The following is a 16,219-nucleotide window of genomic DNA, read 5'->3' on the forward strand; positions in this document are numbered from 1 at the left end:
AAGAAAAGCAAAAGCGGATTATGAAAGGAAATTAGCCACAGAAGCTAAAGAGAATCCCAAACAGTTTTTTCGATGTGCTGCAAGTAAAAGAAAAAATGTATACGGCAGAATAATTTTAAGGAATGCCGATGGTAGAGATGTAACTGAATCAGTTGATATAGTGGAATTACTGAGCGAGCACTTTGCAAGAGTATATTATTCAGGTTGTGATATTGCAGGAATGAAGGAACCAATAGCTTATACAGGAATTGAGGTAAATGAAATGGAGGTGAATAGTATATTACAAAACCTTAATGTGAATACATCTGTGGAATTGGATGGTATACCAGCTCGGGTCTTACGTGAAGTGGCTAAAGAATTGTCAGTTCCCTTGACCATTTTGTTTAATTTGCGTCTCGGGTCTGGGTTAGTCCCGAGGGGGTGGAAAGAGGGGAAAAATAGTTCCACTGCATAAAGGAGGTTTCAAGACTGCTGTTGCAAATTACCGACCGATCAGCATATCAGGAGTCGTTGTCAAAGTTTTGGAGAAAGTAGTTAAGAGAAAAATACAGGAATGGATAGATGGAATGCTGTATGGGGGACAGCATGGTTTTGTGAAGGGTAGATCATGCCTCAGTAACTTGCTCACATTTTATAACACAGTGACTGCTGAACTAGATAAGGGTAATGGCTTTACAGTGATACTACTGGATCTTGCTAAGGCCTTTGACAGGATATCATATGGAATTCTAATCAGTAAACTGCAGCATATAGGGATGGATATAGGGTTGGTGAGATGGATAGGAGAGTGGTTGATGGAGTGATATCATAGAGAAGTTTATTCAGGAGTAGAATCCAAAAGAAGTCCTGTGACCAGTGGTGTGCCGCAGGGTTCTGTTCTTGGACCACTGCTATTTAATTTGTTCATTAATGATATAGGAAAGGATCTGAGAGGAACTGTTCATTTGTTTGCTGATGATGCAAAGTTGGGTAGAGCAATAGTGAATGAACATGATGTCAAAATTTTTCAGGATGATTTAGATAGATTGGAGGACTGGATGTCAATTTAATGTGGCAAAGTGTAAAGTTATGCATTTTGGGGTGAAAAGATTATCAGTAGTATACCACATTGGTGGAACTATACTCCAGGAGATTGACAAGGCCTGGGATTTGGGAGTGTTGGTGGATAGGGAGTTGAAGTTTAGGGGGCACATTGCAAAAGTGGCTAAATCAGCTCATCAAATCACTTGGTTACTGAAGAATACTTTGACGAGCAGAGACAAGCAAGTTATTATTGTTCCTCTGTATCGAGCCTTGATAAGATCCCATTTTGACTACTGTGCCCAGATCTGGGTGTCGGGGTTTCTTCTTGATGGGGGAGGAGGTGGAGAGGATCCAGAGGCGAGTGACCAAGATGATAGCAGGTCTATGGAATGAACCTTATGAAAATAGGTTGAAGAGATGTGGGTTGCAGAAATTGGTGGATAGGCAGAAAAAGGGAAGATATGATTGAGACATTCAAATTACTGAAGGGTTTCTATAAGATTAATTCAGAGGATATTTTTCAGAACAGGACTGGTGGTGGGAGGACTTGAGGCCATCCATGGAAACTGGGCAAGAGCATGGTTAGCAAGGGTGTTAGAACTAGGTTTTTACTTGGAGAGTTGTAAATGAGTGGAATAAGTTGCCAGAGTCTGTTGTGGGTGCCATGACTGTGAATGAGTTCAAGGCAAAGTATGATAGATACTGTGTGGATGTTGAATAGTTGTTCTTGACATAATGTTTAGGGCCTCTCTCTATGAGTCTAAGGACTCCTTGGAGTTGCCCATAATAATAATGCATTGGAAGTGGTAAAAGTGTTTGAGGGAGGTAATGGCTGACTGCATACCTAGAGTCAGGAGAGTAAATCAAGTGGGAGTTAAATGGATGAATAACACCAAGTTGGAGCTACAATAAAAAAAAAAAAAAAATTATGCAGGGAATTTAAGGAGAAAGGTGACCTTGCAGGCACACAAACAGTACAAGGCACAGACCAGAAGGGTAACTAGTGTGGTAAGATAGGCAAAAGCAGATTATGAAAGGAAGTTAGCAATGTAGGCTAAAAAGAATCCCAAACAGTTCTTTTAATATGCTGCAAATAAAAGAAAACATGTATACAGCAGAATGATTTTGAATGCCGATGGTAGTAAGGTAACTGAATCAGTCAAAATAGTAGATGTGAACACTTTGCAACAGTATATCATCCAGGCGTGGATATTGCAGGAATGAGGGTACCGATGGCTTATACAGGAACTGAGGTGAATGAAATGGAGGTGAATAGCATATTACAGAACCTTAATGTGAATACATCTCTGGGATTGGATGGTATACCAGCTTGAGTTTTATGTAAAGTGGCAAAGGAATTGTCAGTGCCCTTGGCCATATTGTATAATCTAAGTCTCAGCTCTGGGTTAGTCCCGAGGGGATGGAAAGAGGGCAAAATAGTTCCATTGCAGAAAGGCTCCAAGACTGCTGTAGCAAATTACTGACCAATCAGCATATCAGGAGGAGGAGTCAAAGTATTGATGACTCCTCCTGATGAGTCCAAGGACTCCATGGATAGGGTAGATCATGCCTCAGTAACTTACTCACATTTTATAATAAGTGACAGCTGAATCGGATAAAGGTAATGGGGTTACAGTTACTGATACTGCTGGACTTTGCAAATGCCTTTGACAGGATACCACATGGACTTCTAATCACTAAACTGCAGCACATGGGAATGGATATAGGGTTGGTGAGATGGATAGGAGAGTGGTTGATGGAGAGATATCAGAGATTAGTTTATTCAGGAGTAGAATCCAAAAGAAGTCCTGTGACTAGTGGTGTGCCACAGGATTCTGTTCTTGGACCACTGCTATTTAATTTGCTCTTTAATTGATATAGGAAAGGATCTGAGAGGAACTGTTCATTTGTTTGCTGATGATGCAAAGTTGGGTAGAGCAATAGTAAATGAACATGATGTCAAAATTTTTCAGGATGATTTGGATAGATTGGAGGACTGGGGTAAGGAGAATGGATGTCAATTTAATGTGGCAAAGTGTAAAGTTATGCATTTTGGGGTGAAAAGATTATCAGCAGTATACCACATTGGTAGAACTGTACTCCAGGAAATTGATGAAGCCAGAGACTTCGGAGTGTTGGTGGATAGGGAGTTAAAGTTGGGGGGGGGGGCACACAGCAAAAGTGGCTGAAGCAGCTCATCAAATCACTTGGTTACTGAAGAATACTTTGACGAGCAGAGACAAGCAGGTTATTGTTCCTCTGTATCGAGCCTTGATAAGACCCCATTTGACTACTGCACACAGATCTGGGCAACAGGATTTCTTGGTGATGGGGAGGTGGTAGAGAGGATCCTGAGATCAGTGACCAAGATGGTAGCAGGTCTATGGAATGAACCTTACGAGAACAGGTTGAAGTTTTGTGGGTTACAGAAACTGGCTGGGAGGCAGAAAAGGAATGATATGATCGAGATATTCATATTACTGAGGGGGTTTTTACAAGATTAATTCAGAGGAATTAATCATGTAACAGGTGTGGTGGTAGGAGAACTAGGGGCTATCCATGGAAACTGAGCAAGAGTGTCATGAGTAAGGCTATTAGAACTAGGTTTTAGTTATAGGTTGCCAGTGTCTGTTGTAGGTGCCATGACTGTGAATGAGTTGAAAGCAATATATGATAGATACTGTGCAAATGCTGAATAGTTCTTGACATGATGTTTAGGTCCTCCCTTGATTAGTCTAAAGATTCCTTGGAGTTGCCCATAATAATAATGGTGGACAAAGAGTTCAGAGGGCATATTGCAAAAGTTGGTGAAATAGCTCAACAAATTACTTGGATATTGAAAAACATGCTAACAAGTAAAGATAAGGAAGTTATCTCTCTTTATAAAGCTATGATTCATCCACATCATGACTACTGCACACAGATTTAGTCACATTGGTTTCTTGGGGACCAGGAGGGGTCGAAAAGATTCAGAGACGAGCGACCAGATGGAGATAGGTTTGTGCAATACTCCCTATGAGGATAGATTGAAGGTTTGTGGATTACAAAGTTTAGTTGATAAGTGTAAAAGAGGGGACATGATAGAAACTTTTAAGATATAAAAGGGGTTTCATAAAATTGATGCAAGTGAAATTTTTCGATATATGATAAATATCCAGAGAACTAAGGACAAAAAAAAAAAAAAAAAAAAAAAAAATCCAGTCCAGTTTTTTTGTTTTTTTTTGCATGTAGAGGGAGTGAAATGGATTGCCAGAATTGGTGTTGCAAGTTCTCTGACGGTGAATGGATTCAAGGATAGGTATGATAGGATTTGCATGTATCATGGTTGATTTGGCTCTCCCACAATGAGTTTCCAGACTCCATGTAGATGCCTTAAATAATAATATTTCAAAAATTTTACAAAATACACCTCATGACTTGCATGTTGATATAGTACACTGATTGAAAATAGAGTGAGGTAAGTTATTATTTCATTTTATACAAGTCTTTGATAACCATCTGTTAGATCAAATCACTGCTATACAATTGAGTTTCTTGGAGATATGAAAATGGTATAGAAGATTTTTGATTAGTGACTAAAATGCCTTAAATAATAATATTTCAAAAATTTTACAAAATACACCACATGACTTGCATGTTGATATAGTACACTGATTGAAAATAGGGTGAGGTAAGTTATTATTTCATTTTATATAAGTCTTTGATAACCATCTGTTAGATCAAATCACTGCTATACAATTGAGTTTCTTAGAGATATGAAAATGGTATAGAAGATTTTTGATTAGTGACTAAAATGGTAAATGGTTTGTGGAGATTTGTGGGAATGCAAAGTTTGGAATGATAGGAAATAGAGGATATGAGAGAAACATAAGTTGTTAAAGGGATATTATAGTGCAGATGCTGATGAAATTTTTCATTGTATGACAGGACAGGAAAGAACGATGCATATACACCCTGGAAGTTGTGCAAAACTGCAGGTAGTAGTGAGGCTAGATTATATGCTTGGAGCATGGTGAACAAATCGAATGGATTACTAGACATGGTCTTGAGTTCTTTGTTATTATATGAGTTTAAGCAAAAGTATTATAGGCATTTTATGTAAAAGATGGTTAGTGTGGAACTTCCATTGCAAGTCTTTAGAATCCTTGGAGGATATGCTCAATAATATTAATAAAAAAACTTGATTCTTGTAATTTTTACCATTCAAATGAATGTGGGAATGCACAAGATTAAAATACATTAAATGCATTAAAATATTATCTCTAAAAATATTTGCTTATAAAAAATTTTTGCCCCCTCCCTTTCTCCAATATCAAAGTTGCAGAACAGCATAGTTTTCATAATCTGTGCAGTCCTATGGTTAAGGATATCTTGCACTGAAATTATTCGGTGCATTCTCTCATTATAGCAAACACCATTATAACTAATTCACTCACTATAACAAACTACTGAAAAATTCTGAGTAACATTCCCTTGGCACAGTGCATATTATTATGTCAAAAAAAAAAAAAAAGCACTGTAGCAACCCATCTGCTGTAACATTTGTGTTCCTGTGATGTTCTGCAACTGTTTAAGATTTATACTGAAATTGTACTTTAGATTTTGAGGGCATGGTGATTTATTAAAGTATTTAATTTGTCGGTTTAATTATTTGATGAAAAAAATGTGTAATGTTTTTATGAAGATGACATTTTTATATATTTTTTAATTCTTTTATAGAATCAGCATAACAAACTTTATCTTTCAATGATTGTTGCAGTTTTACAAACGCCACATTTTTATTTCTCTACTACATATGATCTTAGCCATACATTACAAAGACTGCACAATACTAGTCCTGATTTTCTTCAGATGCCACTGTTTGAAAGAGTAAGTTGTAGTAAAACTTTTAATTTATATAGAAAGAAATGTGTGTTGATGATAATATATAATAAAAAAAGTAGGATATTTAAAGAAGTCCCATGCCATAAAGGGTTTCTCCAGTGATTGAAAATAAATTAAAATAGTAAAGCGTAAACAGAGAATTAGTGGTTGTGATTCTCATCATTTCATCATAATAATAGGAACTATAGGGTCACTGCCTTTTGGAGTCACATTTCTCTGATCTTAATTTCTTCAAACCTGCTCTTTGCAGTTTTTCATTATATTGTCCCACTCGCTGTTGGGGCAATCGTAATTGCCCCAACAACACTAAGGTCTTCTTTTTATTCATTCTTTCTACAGTCATCTCCAAATAATTGTAATTTCTCAAATGTGACTTTTTGCATTATTTCTTTTAGCTGTATTTTCTTATATAATTCCTTATTAATGGCTTGACACCAATCTTCTCCTCAAAATATATCTGTGAGCTCTTCTCAAAAGTACATACTGTTCTCTTGGAAACTTTACTTATTATCCATCTCAGAACCATACAACATACTAATAAATATGCATGTTTTAATACAATTACAGTTGTATGTTAATTACTTTAGTTTTCCAGACTATCCATGGTTTTCAGATTTACCATACTATGTTAAATTTTACCTTCTTTTAAAGAAATAATGATATTTCATGGATGTTATAAAGCTTCTGTATTTGTAATTTCAAATTCACTTAGTGTTCTCTTTATTTCTATCCAAATTCTAACATGTTTAGAATTTGGATAGAATTCTGAAATTTTCTATCCAAATTCTAACATGTTTAGAATTTGGATAGAATTCTGAAATGTTAGAATTTGTTAATTCTTACAATGTTAATAATCAATCCATATCTCTACTCTCCCCCACTCCATTTTAATTTAAACATTTTCATTGAACCTGCTTTCTCGTTCTTTCTCATCTTTTGATGATGTTATTATTAAGAATAAACCTCTGTTGAGTTAAATTTATTGTGGAAGGTCTCAGTGATGTCACCAGCAGTATAACTATAAATTCACAAGTACACCACAATATTAACTTTTTAATAATACGGCATGTAAATATTTTGTCTTAAGTATCATAAGACATCATCAGTACAGTTATAAAAAAAGAGGAATTGCATTAAAAAAAAATGCATTAGTGTGCATGCTTACATTGGAATCCCTCTATGTATACAGTAACGTGTTTCTAAATACTATTGGACCGTAATTAAATTAAAACTGATAAATGTGTTTTATACAGTTCAGGATAATTTCCCAACTTTTGGGATAGTGAGACAGTCGTTATGGTTAAGATTGGGTCTGTGCCATAAGGCTTCAGCACTTTCTTTAAACAAATGCTCATGTTTATATATATAGATCAATGTAGTAGCTTGGTATGTTGAAACACACCAAGAACACACTACATCATGTGTTTCAATGCATCGTGTGTTGAAACACACCAAGCTAATACATCGATTCATATATGAGGGTGGTCTGAAAAGTTCTTGGCCTTGACCATACATGGCAACACTATCAGCCAGATTTCTTTTTTTGCTAAGTTGGTACATCTGTCATAACCGCGCTTGCTCACAGCAGATAAATGTGAAATTCCAAGTCATTCTATCAAGTAGTTTGTTTTATACAGCTGTCTGAAGCAAAAGTGTTGTCTGTATCTCTTGAAATGGATAAAATTGAATATCGTGTGGTTAAAAAATTCTTTGTAAAAGAAGGTTTAATGGCATAAGAAATTCATTTGAAGTTAATGAAAGTTTATGGGCACTCTTCTCCTTCATTTTCAAAAATTAAGAAATGGGCTGAGAGTTTAGATGTGGCTGTACCAGCCTTGAAATGATCCACGGACATCCAAAAACTCTACATCATTGATCAAGTGCATGATGTGATATTGGATGACTGGTGAGTCAAAGTGCGTGAAATTGCTGAGACTATGGGCATTTCAAAAGAATGTGCAGGATATATTTTGCATGAAGAATTGCATATGAAAAAGCTTTGTGCAAGATGGGTGCCGCACTTGCTCACAGCAGATCAAAAACGCACTCGCATGAAAATTTCTGAACAGTGCTTGGAGAGTTTTAACAAGAATAAAACTGATTTTGTGCGACAATTCATTACTATGGAAGACTTGGATTCACCATTACACACCAGAATCCAAACAGCAGTCAAAACAGTGGACAGTAGCCAGTTATTCATTGCCAAAGAAGACAGTCATTTCCATCAGCAGGAAAGGTGATGGCATCAGTCTTTTGGGATGCTAAAGGCATTTTGTTTATTAATTATCTTGAAAAGGGTAAAACAATAACTGGGGAATATTATTCCGATCATTTAATCAGACTAGACGAAAAAATTTGTGAGAAAACACCCAGTTTGCATAAGAAAAAAAATTCATCTTTCATCAGGACAATGCGACTGCCCACAAAAGTGTTTTGGCAATGGGAAAATTAAGGAATCTGCACTATGAATTGTTGGAACATCCACCCTATTCCCCAGATTTGGCTCCCTCTGAATTCTATCTCTTTCCAAAACTAAACTCTTCCTCGCTGGTCAGCATTTTTTTTCAAATCAAGAGATAATTGCAGTTGTAGAGAGGTATTTTGCAGATCTTACTGAGAACACTACAGGGATGGACTAATGGCACTGGAGCATCACTGGAATAAATGTATTAGTCTTAAGGAAGATTATGTTGAAAAATAAAAATAATTTTGAAAGTATAAATTCGTTTTTTCATCGTTTGGCCGAGAACTTGTCAGATCACCCTTATATAAACATGAGCATTTGTATAAAGAAAGTGCTGAAGCCTTACAGCACAGACCAAATCTTAACCGTCTGTGCTAATTGTCTCACTATTCCAAAAGTTTGGGCAATTATGTTGGAGGTTTAATGGATTTTTTACAACACTCAGAAAGAATAAAATTAGAATTTAATACTCCTATATTTCGTCCTAGTCACTAGGACATCTACGGGGATTACAAAAACAATTAATGTAACATGCACACAAAAACTTACAATACTAAGCCCAACCACGTGGGTGACACTAAAGTCCTATCTAGGTGGAGCGCCCTCTAAGGGCGGTAGTAGGTGGCCTGGAATGTAAGGTGGGACATCTGGTGATGAGTGTTTCCCAAATCTTCGGAAGCTTAATGCAACCGTATTTGTTAAGATTTGGTTGGTTTCTGAGAGCTGCTGCTGCTTCTAAGAAACGTCTCTCTTTCTTGAATTTGCTGTGGTGGAGCATGGTGGTTTTCTTCCATGATACTCTGCGGGTGGTGTCCAAAACATGGTCCCCCAAGCCTCAATGGCCATAGTTGTGTTTAACGATGTACGACTTGTGTTCCTCCAAGCAGATGGATGCTGATCTGCCTGTCTGTCCAAAGTACGCAAGCTTACAGGAACAGGGTACTTTGTAAACTCCAGGCAGAGAGAGAGAGGGGGAGCTGATCTTTCGTAGAACAGATAAGGCTAGCAAGTTTGCGGTAGGGCTTATATGCTGTGTGTAGGTTATACTTTTTTAGTATCTTGGCTATTTTTTCCGAAGTGCCTCGGATGTAGGGTATGGTGATGGCATTTTTAAATTCTTGTTGACGAGAAGGACGGGGAATGGGGGAGGAATTGATTATTTTTTTGATACTGTGTTCACTGTAGCCATTGGAGAGGAAAGTTCTGTGTATGTGGTTAAGCTCAGTAGTGAGGGCGGTTCCACTGGAACAAAGATTGTGGGCTCTCTTGGTAAGGGTTTTAATGATGCCATATTGTTGTGAGGGGTGGTGGTGGGAGAGTTTGTGAATGTATCTGCCTGTGTGTGTGGGTTTTCTGTATACAGTGAAGGCAAGTGTATCATTGGGCAGGTGCGTGACTAAGTTGTCTAGGAAAGGTAAACAATTGTTCTTTTCCTTTTCCATAGTAAACTGGATTCTTGGATGTAGGCTATTGAGATGACCGAGGAAGGAGTCTAACGTGTCTGGGCCATGAGGCCAAATTGAGAACACATCATCTACATATCTTAGCCAGATAGAAGGTTTGAGTGGGGCTGAGTCTATGGCTCGTTTTTTGAAATCTTCCATATAGAAATTGGCAAAGGGGGGGTGAGAGGGGGGAACCCATGGCGGTTCCTTCTATCTGCTTGTAGATTTTGTTATTCCAAGAGAAATACCCAGAGTTGATGGCAAAGGAAAAGAGATCTAAGATGTCAGAGGGGAAAACGTTTTCTAAGAGAGATAAAGTGTCAGTTAAGGGAATATTGGTAAACAAAGAGGAGATATCAAAGCTTACCAATATGTCTGTATTGTTCAAGGTTAAATTTTCTGTGAGGGCTTTACAGTGGGTCGAGTTTTTTATATAGGAAGCTGAATTTCCGGTGAGGGGGGACAGAGAGTTGGCCAGCTGTTTAGACAGTCTGTAACAAGGTGCATTGGTGGCATCTACTATAGGTCTGAGTGGGGAATTGGGTTTGTGGATTTTTGGTAAACCGTATATTCGGGGGGGGAGCGGAAAGGTTCAAGTTTTTTCGTGACGTCAGGGGGCCAGGAGGTTACTTTTTTAAGTAAGATTTTTAATTTCTTAACTTGCGTTTTTGTGGGGTCGTGTTCTAGCGGGATGTAGGTAGCGCGATCACGGAGGTTCAGGATAGTGTTCATTTTACGATTGTATTCGCTGGTATTAAGAACAACTGTGGCATTACCCTTATCCACTCTGTTGATGACGATACTTTTTTCTTTGCTTAGTTTCTGGAGAGCCATGCATTGGGCATAAGATAAGTTACTTTTTGGAGGCGAAGAGTGAGCGAGGATGTTGTTGGCTACCTCTGACGGTAAGCGACCGATCCCCCATTCGATGTTAACCATTACATCGAGCACCGGCACTTCTTTCGGGGTGACGGCAAAATTACGGCCGAGGCCAAGGGCGCTGACAGCATCCTCGTTGAGCCTTTTGGAAGAGAGGTTAATTACTGTCTGGAGCGGTTGAATTTGTGGTTGTGGTTTGTCTTTAACCAGGTTGCTGTATTTCTTGACGTGTTTGTTTTTTATTTTTTGAAATTCTCTCTGTGCGGAAGTTTCTGTGTGCAGAAGAAAATATTTCTCTGTGCGGAAGAAAAAATAGCCAAGATACTAAAAAAGTATAACCTACACACAGCATATAAGCCCTACCACAAACTTGCTACCCTTATCCGTTCTACGAAAGATCAGCTACCCCCTCTCTCTCTGCCTGGAGTTTACAAAGTACCCTGTTCCTGTAAGCTTGCGTACTTTGGACAGACAGGCAGATCAGCATCCATCCGCCTGGAGGAACACAAGTCGTACATCGTTAAACACAACTATGGCCATTCAGGCTTGGCGGACCATGTTTTGGACACCACCCACAGAGTATCATGGAAGAAAACCACCATGCTCCACCACAGCAAATTAAAGAAAAAGAGACTTTTCTTAGAAGCAGCAGCAGCTCTCAGAAACCAACCAAATCTTAACAAATACGGTTGCATTAAGCTTCCGAAGATTTGGGAAACACTCATCACCAGATGTCCCACCTTACATTCCAGGCCACCTACTACCACCCTTAGAGGGCGCTCCACCTAGATAGGACTTTAGTGTCACCCACGTGGTTGGGCTTAGTATTGTAAGTTTTTGTGTGCATGTTACATTAATTGTTTTTGTAATCCCCGTAGATGTCCTAGTGACTAGGACAAAATATAGGAGTATTAAATTCCAATTTAATTCTTTCTGAGTGTTGTAAAAAATCCATTAAACCTCCAACATAATGTCCTCACAGCACTTAAGCCTCTACACAAGAATTCTAATCATCCACGGAGAAGATTTAGCACGTAAATCCAAGCAATACGGTAAGTCAAAACTACGACTATCTAGACAACTATATTGGCTCCCCTTTTTAAAAAGATGTCGGGATACAAGAGTGATACCGAAATGCGTTAAAATGAAGACCAATTTCCATTCCAAAAAAGCACTCCGTATATATAAACGTGCCAGCCTAGCATTACTACGCGAGGAAATCGCCTCTACTCGTGACGCCCTCGCAGTGACGAACGCCGCCATTGGCTCCCTACATACAGAGCTCTCCACCGTTCTTAACCCTGAACTTTGGTCGATTCTCTCTGACATTTCGGAAACTTCCGCACAGAGAGAATTTCAAAAAATAAAAAACAAACACGTCAAGAAATACAGCAACCTGGTTAAAGACAAACCACAACCACAAATTCAACCACTCCAGCAGTAATTAACCTCTCTTCCAAAAGGCTCAACGAGGATGCCGTCAGCACCCTTTGCCTCGGCCGTAATTTTGCCGTCGCCCCGAAAGAAGTGCCGGTGCTCGATGTAATGGTTAACATTGAACGGGGGATCGGTCGCTTACCGTCGGAGGTAGCCAACAACAGCAGACTCGACGTAGCCAACATCCTCGCTCACTCTTCGCCTCCAAAAAGTAACTTATCTTATGCCCAACGCATGGCTCTCCACAAACTATGCAAAGAAAAAAGTATCGTCATCACCAGAGCGGATAAGGGTAATGCCACAGTTGTTCTTGATACCAGCGAATACAATCGTAAAATGAACACTATCCTCCGTGATCGCGCTACCTACATCCCGCTAGAACACGACCCCACAAAAACGCAAGTTAAGAAATTAAAAATCTTACTTAAAAAAGTAACCTCCTGGCCCCCTGACGTCACGAAAAAACTTGAACCTTTCCGCTCCCCCCCCGAATATACGGTTTACCAAAAATCCACAAACCCAATTCCCCACTCAGACCTATAGTAGATGCCACCAATGCACCTTGTTACAGACTGTCTAAACAGCTGGCCAACTCTCTGTCCCCCCTCACCGGAAATTCAGCTTCCTATATAAAAAACTCGACCCACTGTAAAGCCCTCACAGAAAATTTAACCTTGAACAATACAGACATATTGGTAAGCTTTGATATCTCCTCTTTGTTTACCAATATTCCCTTAACTGACACTTTATCTCTCTTAGAAAACGTTTTCCCCTCTGACATCTTAGATCTCTTTTCCTTTGCCATCAACTCTGGGTATTTCTCTTGGAATAACAAAATCTACAAGCAGATAGAAGGAACCGCCATGGGTTCCCCCCTCTCACCCCCCCTTTGCCAATTTCTATATGGAAGATTTCAAAAAACGAGCCATAGACTCAGCCCCACTCAAACCTTCTATCTGGCTAAGATATGTAGATGATGTGTTCTCAATTTGGCCTCATGGCCCAGACACGTTAGACTCCTTCCTCGGTCATCTCAATAGCCTACATCCAAGAATCCAGTTTACTATGGAAAAGGAAAAGAACAATTGTTTACCTTTCCTAGACAACTTAGTCACGCACCTGCCCAATGATACACTTGCCTTCACTGTATACAGAAAACCCACACACACAGGCAGATACATTCACAAACTCTCCCACCACCACCCCTCACAACAATATGGCATCATTAAAACCCTTACCAAGAGAGCCCACAATCTTTGTTCCAGTGGAACCGCCCTCACTACTGAGCTTAACCACATACACAGAACTTTCCTCTCCAATGGCTACAGTGAACACAGTATCAAAAAAATAATCAATTCCTCCCCCATTCCCCGTCCTTCTCGTCAACAAGAATTTAAAAATGCCATCACCATACCCTACATCCGAGGCACTTCGGAAAAAATAGCCAAGATACTAAAAAAGTATAACCTACACACAGCATATAAGCCCTACCGCAAACTTGCTACCCTTATCCGTTCTACGAAAGATCAGCTCCCCCCCCCCCCTCTCTCTCTCTCTGCCTGGAGTTTACAATGTACCCTGTTCCTGTAAGCTTGCGTACTTTGGACAGACAGGCAGATCAGCATCCATCCGCCTGGAGGAACACAAGTCGTACATCGTTAAACACAACTATGGCCATTGAGGCTTGGGGGACCATGTTTTGGACACCACCCGCAGAGTATCATGAAAGAAAACCACCATGCTCCACCACAGCAAATTCAAGAAAGAGAGACTTTTCTTAGAAGCAGCAGCAGCTCTCAGAAACCAACCAAATCTTAATAAATACGGTTGCATTAAGCTTCCTAAGATTTGGGAAACACTCATCACCAGAGGTATCACCTTACATTCCAGGCCACCTACTACCGCCCTTAGAGGGCGCTCCACCTAGATAGGACTTTAGTGTCACCCACGTGGTTGGGCTTAGTATTGTAAGTTTTTGTGTGCATTTTACATTAATTGTTTTTGTAATCCCCGTAGATGTCCTAGTGACTAGGACAAAATATAGGAGTATTAAATTCTAATTTAATTCTTTCTGAGTGTTGTAAAAAATCCATTAAACTCCAACATAATGTCCTCACAGCACTTAAGCCTCTACACAAGAAGTTTGGGCAATTGTTATCCTCAACTGCATAAAATAAATTTATCAGTTTTAATTTAATTTAATTACAGTCCAATGGTATTTAGAAACACGCTGTTGTATACATAGAGGGATTCCAAAGTAAGCATGCTCACTAATCTGTTTTTTTTTATGTAATTCCTATTGCTATTTATAACTGTACTGATGATGTCTTATTATACTTGAGACAAAATATTTACATATTATTAAAAAGTTAATTACTATGGCATACGTGTGAATTTATAGTTATGAATACTCCCCAGGTTTCTCTATATGAGAAACAGCACAGTATATCTGCCATATTGAACCTTAAATTCATTCACAAACATTCCTGCAGCATTGTTGGAATTCAGTATTGAGACCACATTATGATGTAAATAAAGAGTTTAATAAAAATAATCAATTAAAACCAAAAAGTTTCGTAAAGCGTAAGACTTACTGATACTGATACAAAATGTTTTACACACATAAAGACTATAAGCAATTAATTATGCATATTAAATATTATAACTTCAACTGTTACAAATGAGAAACCAGAATAAAAACAGTAAATTCATTACTGTATGCATGTTGAAACACTGCTAGTCGTTGCTATCACTTGTCCTACCCTAGGTCCATGGCAGGTTCATTTTAATGAAACCAGACCATACTTAGTGTAAGATTAAGCCATGATTTTTATTGCCTTGTGTACAGATCCTAAGCATTTGTGAGATTTCTTTTAAACTTTCTTGTAAAACAATTACAATCAATATATGACTTTTTTTTTTTTTTTGGTTCCCAAACTACTAGATCACCTAGTAGTTCTGTGGAATGCCAAGCCTGATTTATGCTGTCTTCTGTTTTTTTTGATGTCTTTTACGTGTTCAGACATGCGGATCTCCCCTGACCCTCCTGCCTGACCTACATAACAAATGTCACGAGCAATGAATCTCATAGACGCCTTTTTTTTTTTTTTTTCATGGGGTGATGTGGATGTCGGAATCTTAATATTTTTTGGAAAGGTAAAAAAGCCAATTTTATGTTGTACTCCTGAAGCAACACAGCCACCTTGTCTATGACATTCTTGATGTAAGTCAGCGTGATTGCATTCTTGAAATCTAGATTAAGTAAGGGAGTTGCAGGAGATGTATTAAGAATTTTGCTGATTGTCTTGGGTTCATAATTATTAATTGCATGGTTCTGTTTCAAGTAGTGCAGTTCTTTATTCCTTTTAATTGATGTGCTTGATATATTGTATGCCCTATTTTGTCAAGTTTTAATTATACCTATCTTTTGTAATGGATGGTGGCACGAAGCAGCAGTTAAGCTTCTTGTTGTGGTAGGTTTCCTATATACAGAAAAAGATAACATTTTTTCCTCTTTGTTTTCTTTGACAAGGATATCAAGGAACAGGAATTTTTTGTGCTGTTCTAGTTCAAGAGTGAATTTTATATTGGGATGTATGTTGTTCAGTTAATCTTCGAAAATAATCAACTCATCCATTGTTCCAAACCAAATAAGAAAAAAAAAATAAATATATATATATATATATATATATATATATATATCCAATGTAATGTACCAAATTTTTGGTTTCTTATGATAGTGCTTTAATGCATTAGTTTCTAACTTTTCATAAACAGGTTGGCTAAGGTTGCAGAAAGAGGCAAGTACTTTTTGTTCCCAATATTTGTCTTGAAATGTGAAAAAAGTATTTTCCATACAGTTTGAATAGTCCTACAGTAACCAAAAATTTGGTTACGTTACATCGATGATATTTTCGTCATTTGGTCAGGAACGGTGGCTGAGTTAATTCCAAAAATTATCTGAACAACTTGCATCCCAATATAACATCCACTCTTGAACTAGAACAGCACAAAAAAAATTACTGTTTCTTGATATCCTTATCAAAGAAAACAAAGAGGAAAAAAGATTATTCTTTGCATATATAGA

The 16,219-nt window shown here is 38.2% G+C and overlaps 1 protein-coding gene across 5 annotated transcripts in view; it reads left to right on the plus strand.

Moving 5' to 3' along the window:
• The window catches only part of Sac1 (phosphatidylinositol-3-phosphatase SAC1), a 359,287-nt gene that overhangs the window by 44,929 nt on the left and 298,139 nt on the right, over window positions 1–16,219 (plus strand). For all 5 annotated transcript variants that reach the window (XR_016549855.1, XM_090408681.1, XM_090408682.1 and 2 more), the window contains exon 5: window positions 5,743–5,892. Coding sequence is in view for 4 of the 5 variants with exons in the window: in XM_090408681.1 (XP_090264807.1) it covers window positions 5,743–5,892 (150 nt within the window). In the remaining variant the exon portion in view is untranslated. The remainder of the gene's footprint in view (window positions 1–5,742; window positions 5,893–16,219) is intronic.

Source organism: Typopeltis vanoorti, chromosome 18 (assembly GCF_054136105.1).
Source record: "Typopeltis vanoorti isolate ZY-2024b chromosome 18, IOZ_Tvanoo_1.0, whole genome shotgun sequence".
Taxonomy (NCBI): Eukaryota; Metazoa; Arthropoda; class Arachnida; order Uropygi; family Thelyphonidae; genus Typopeltis; species Typopeltis vanoorti.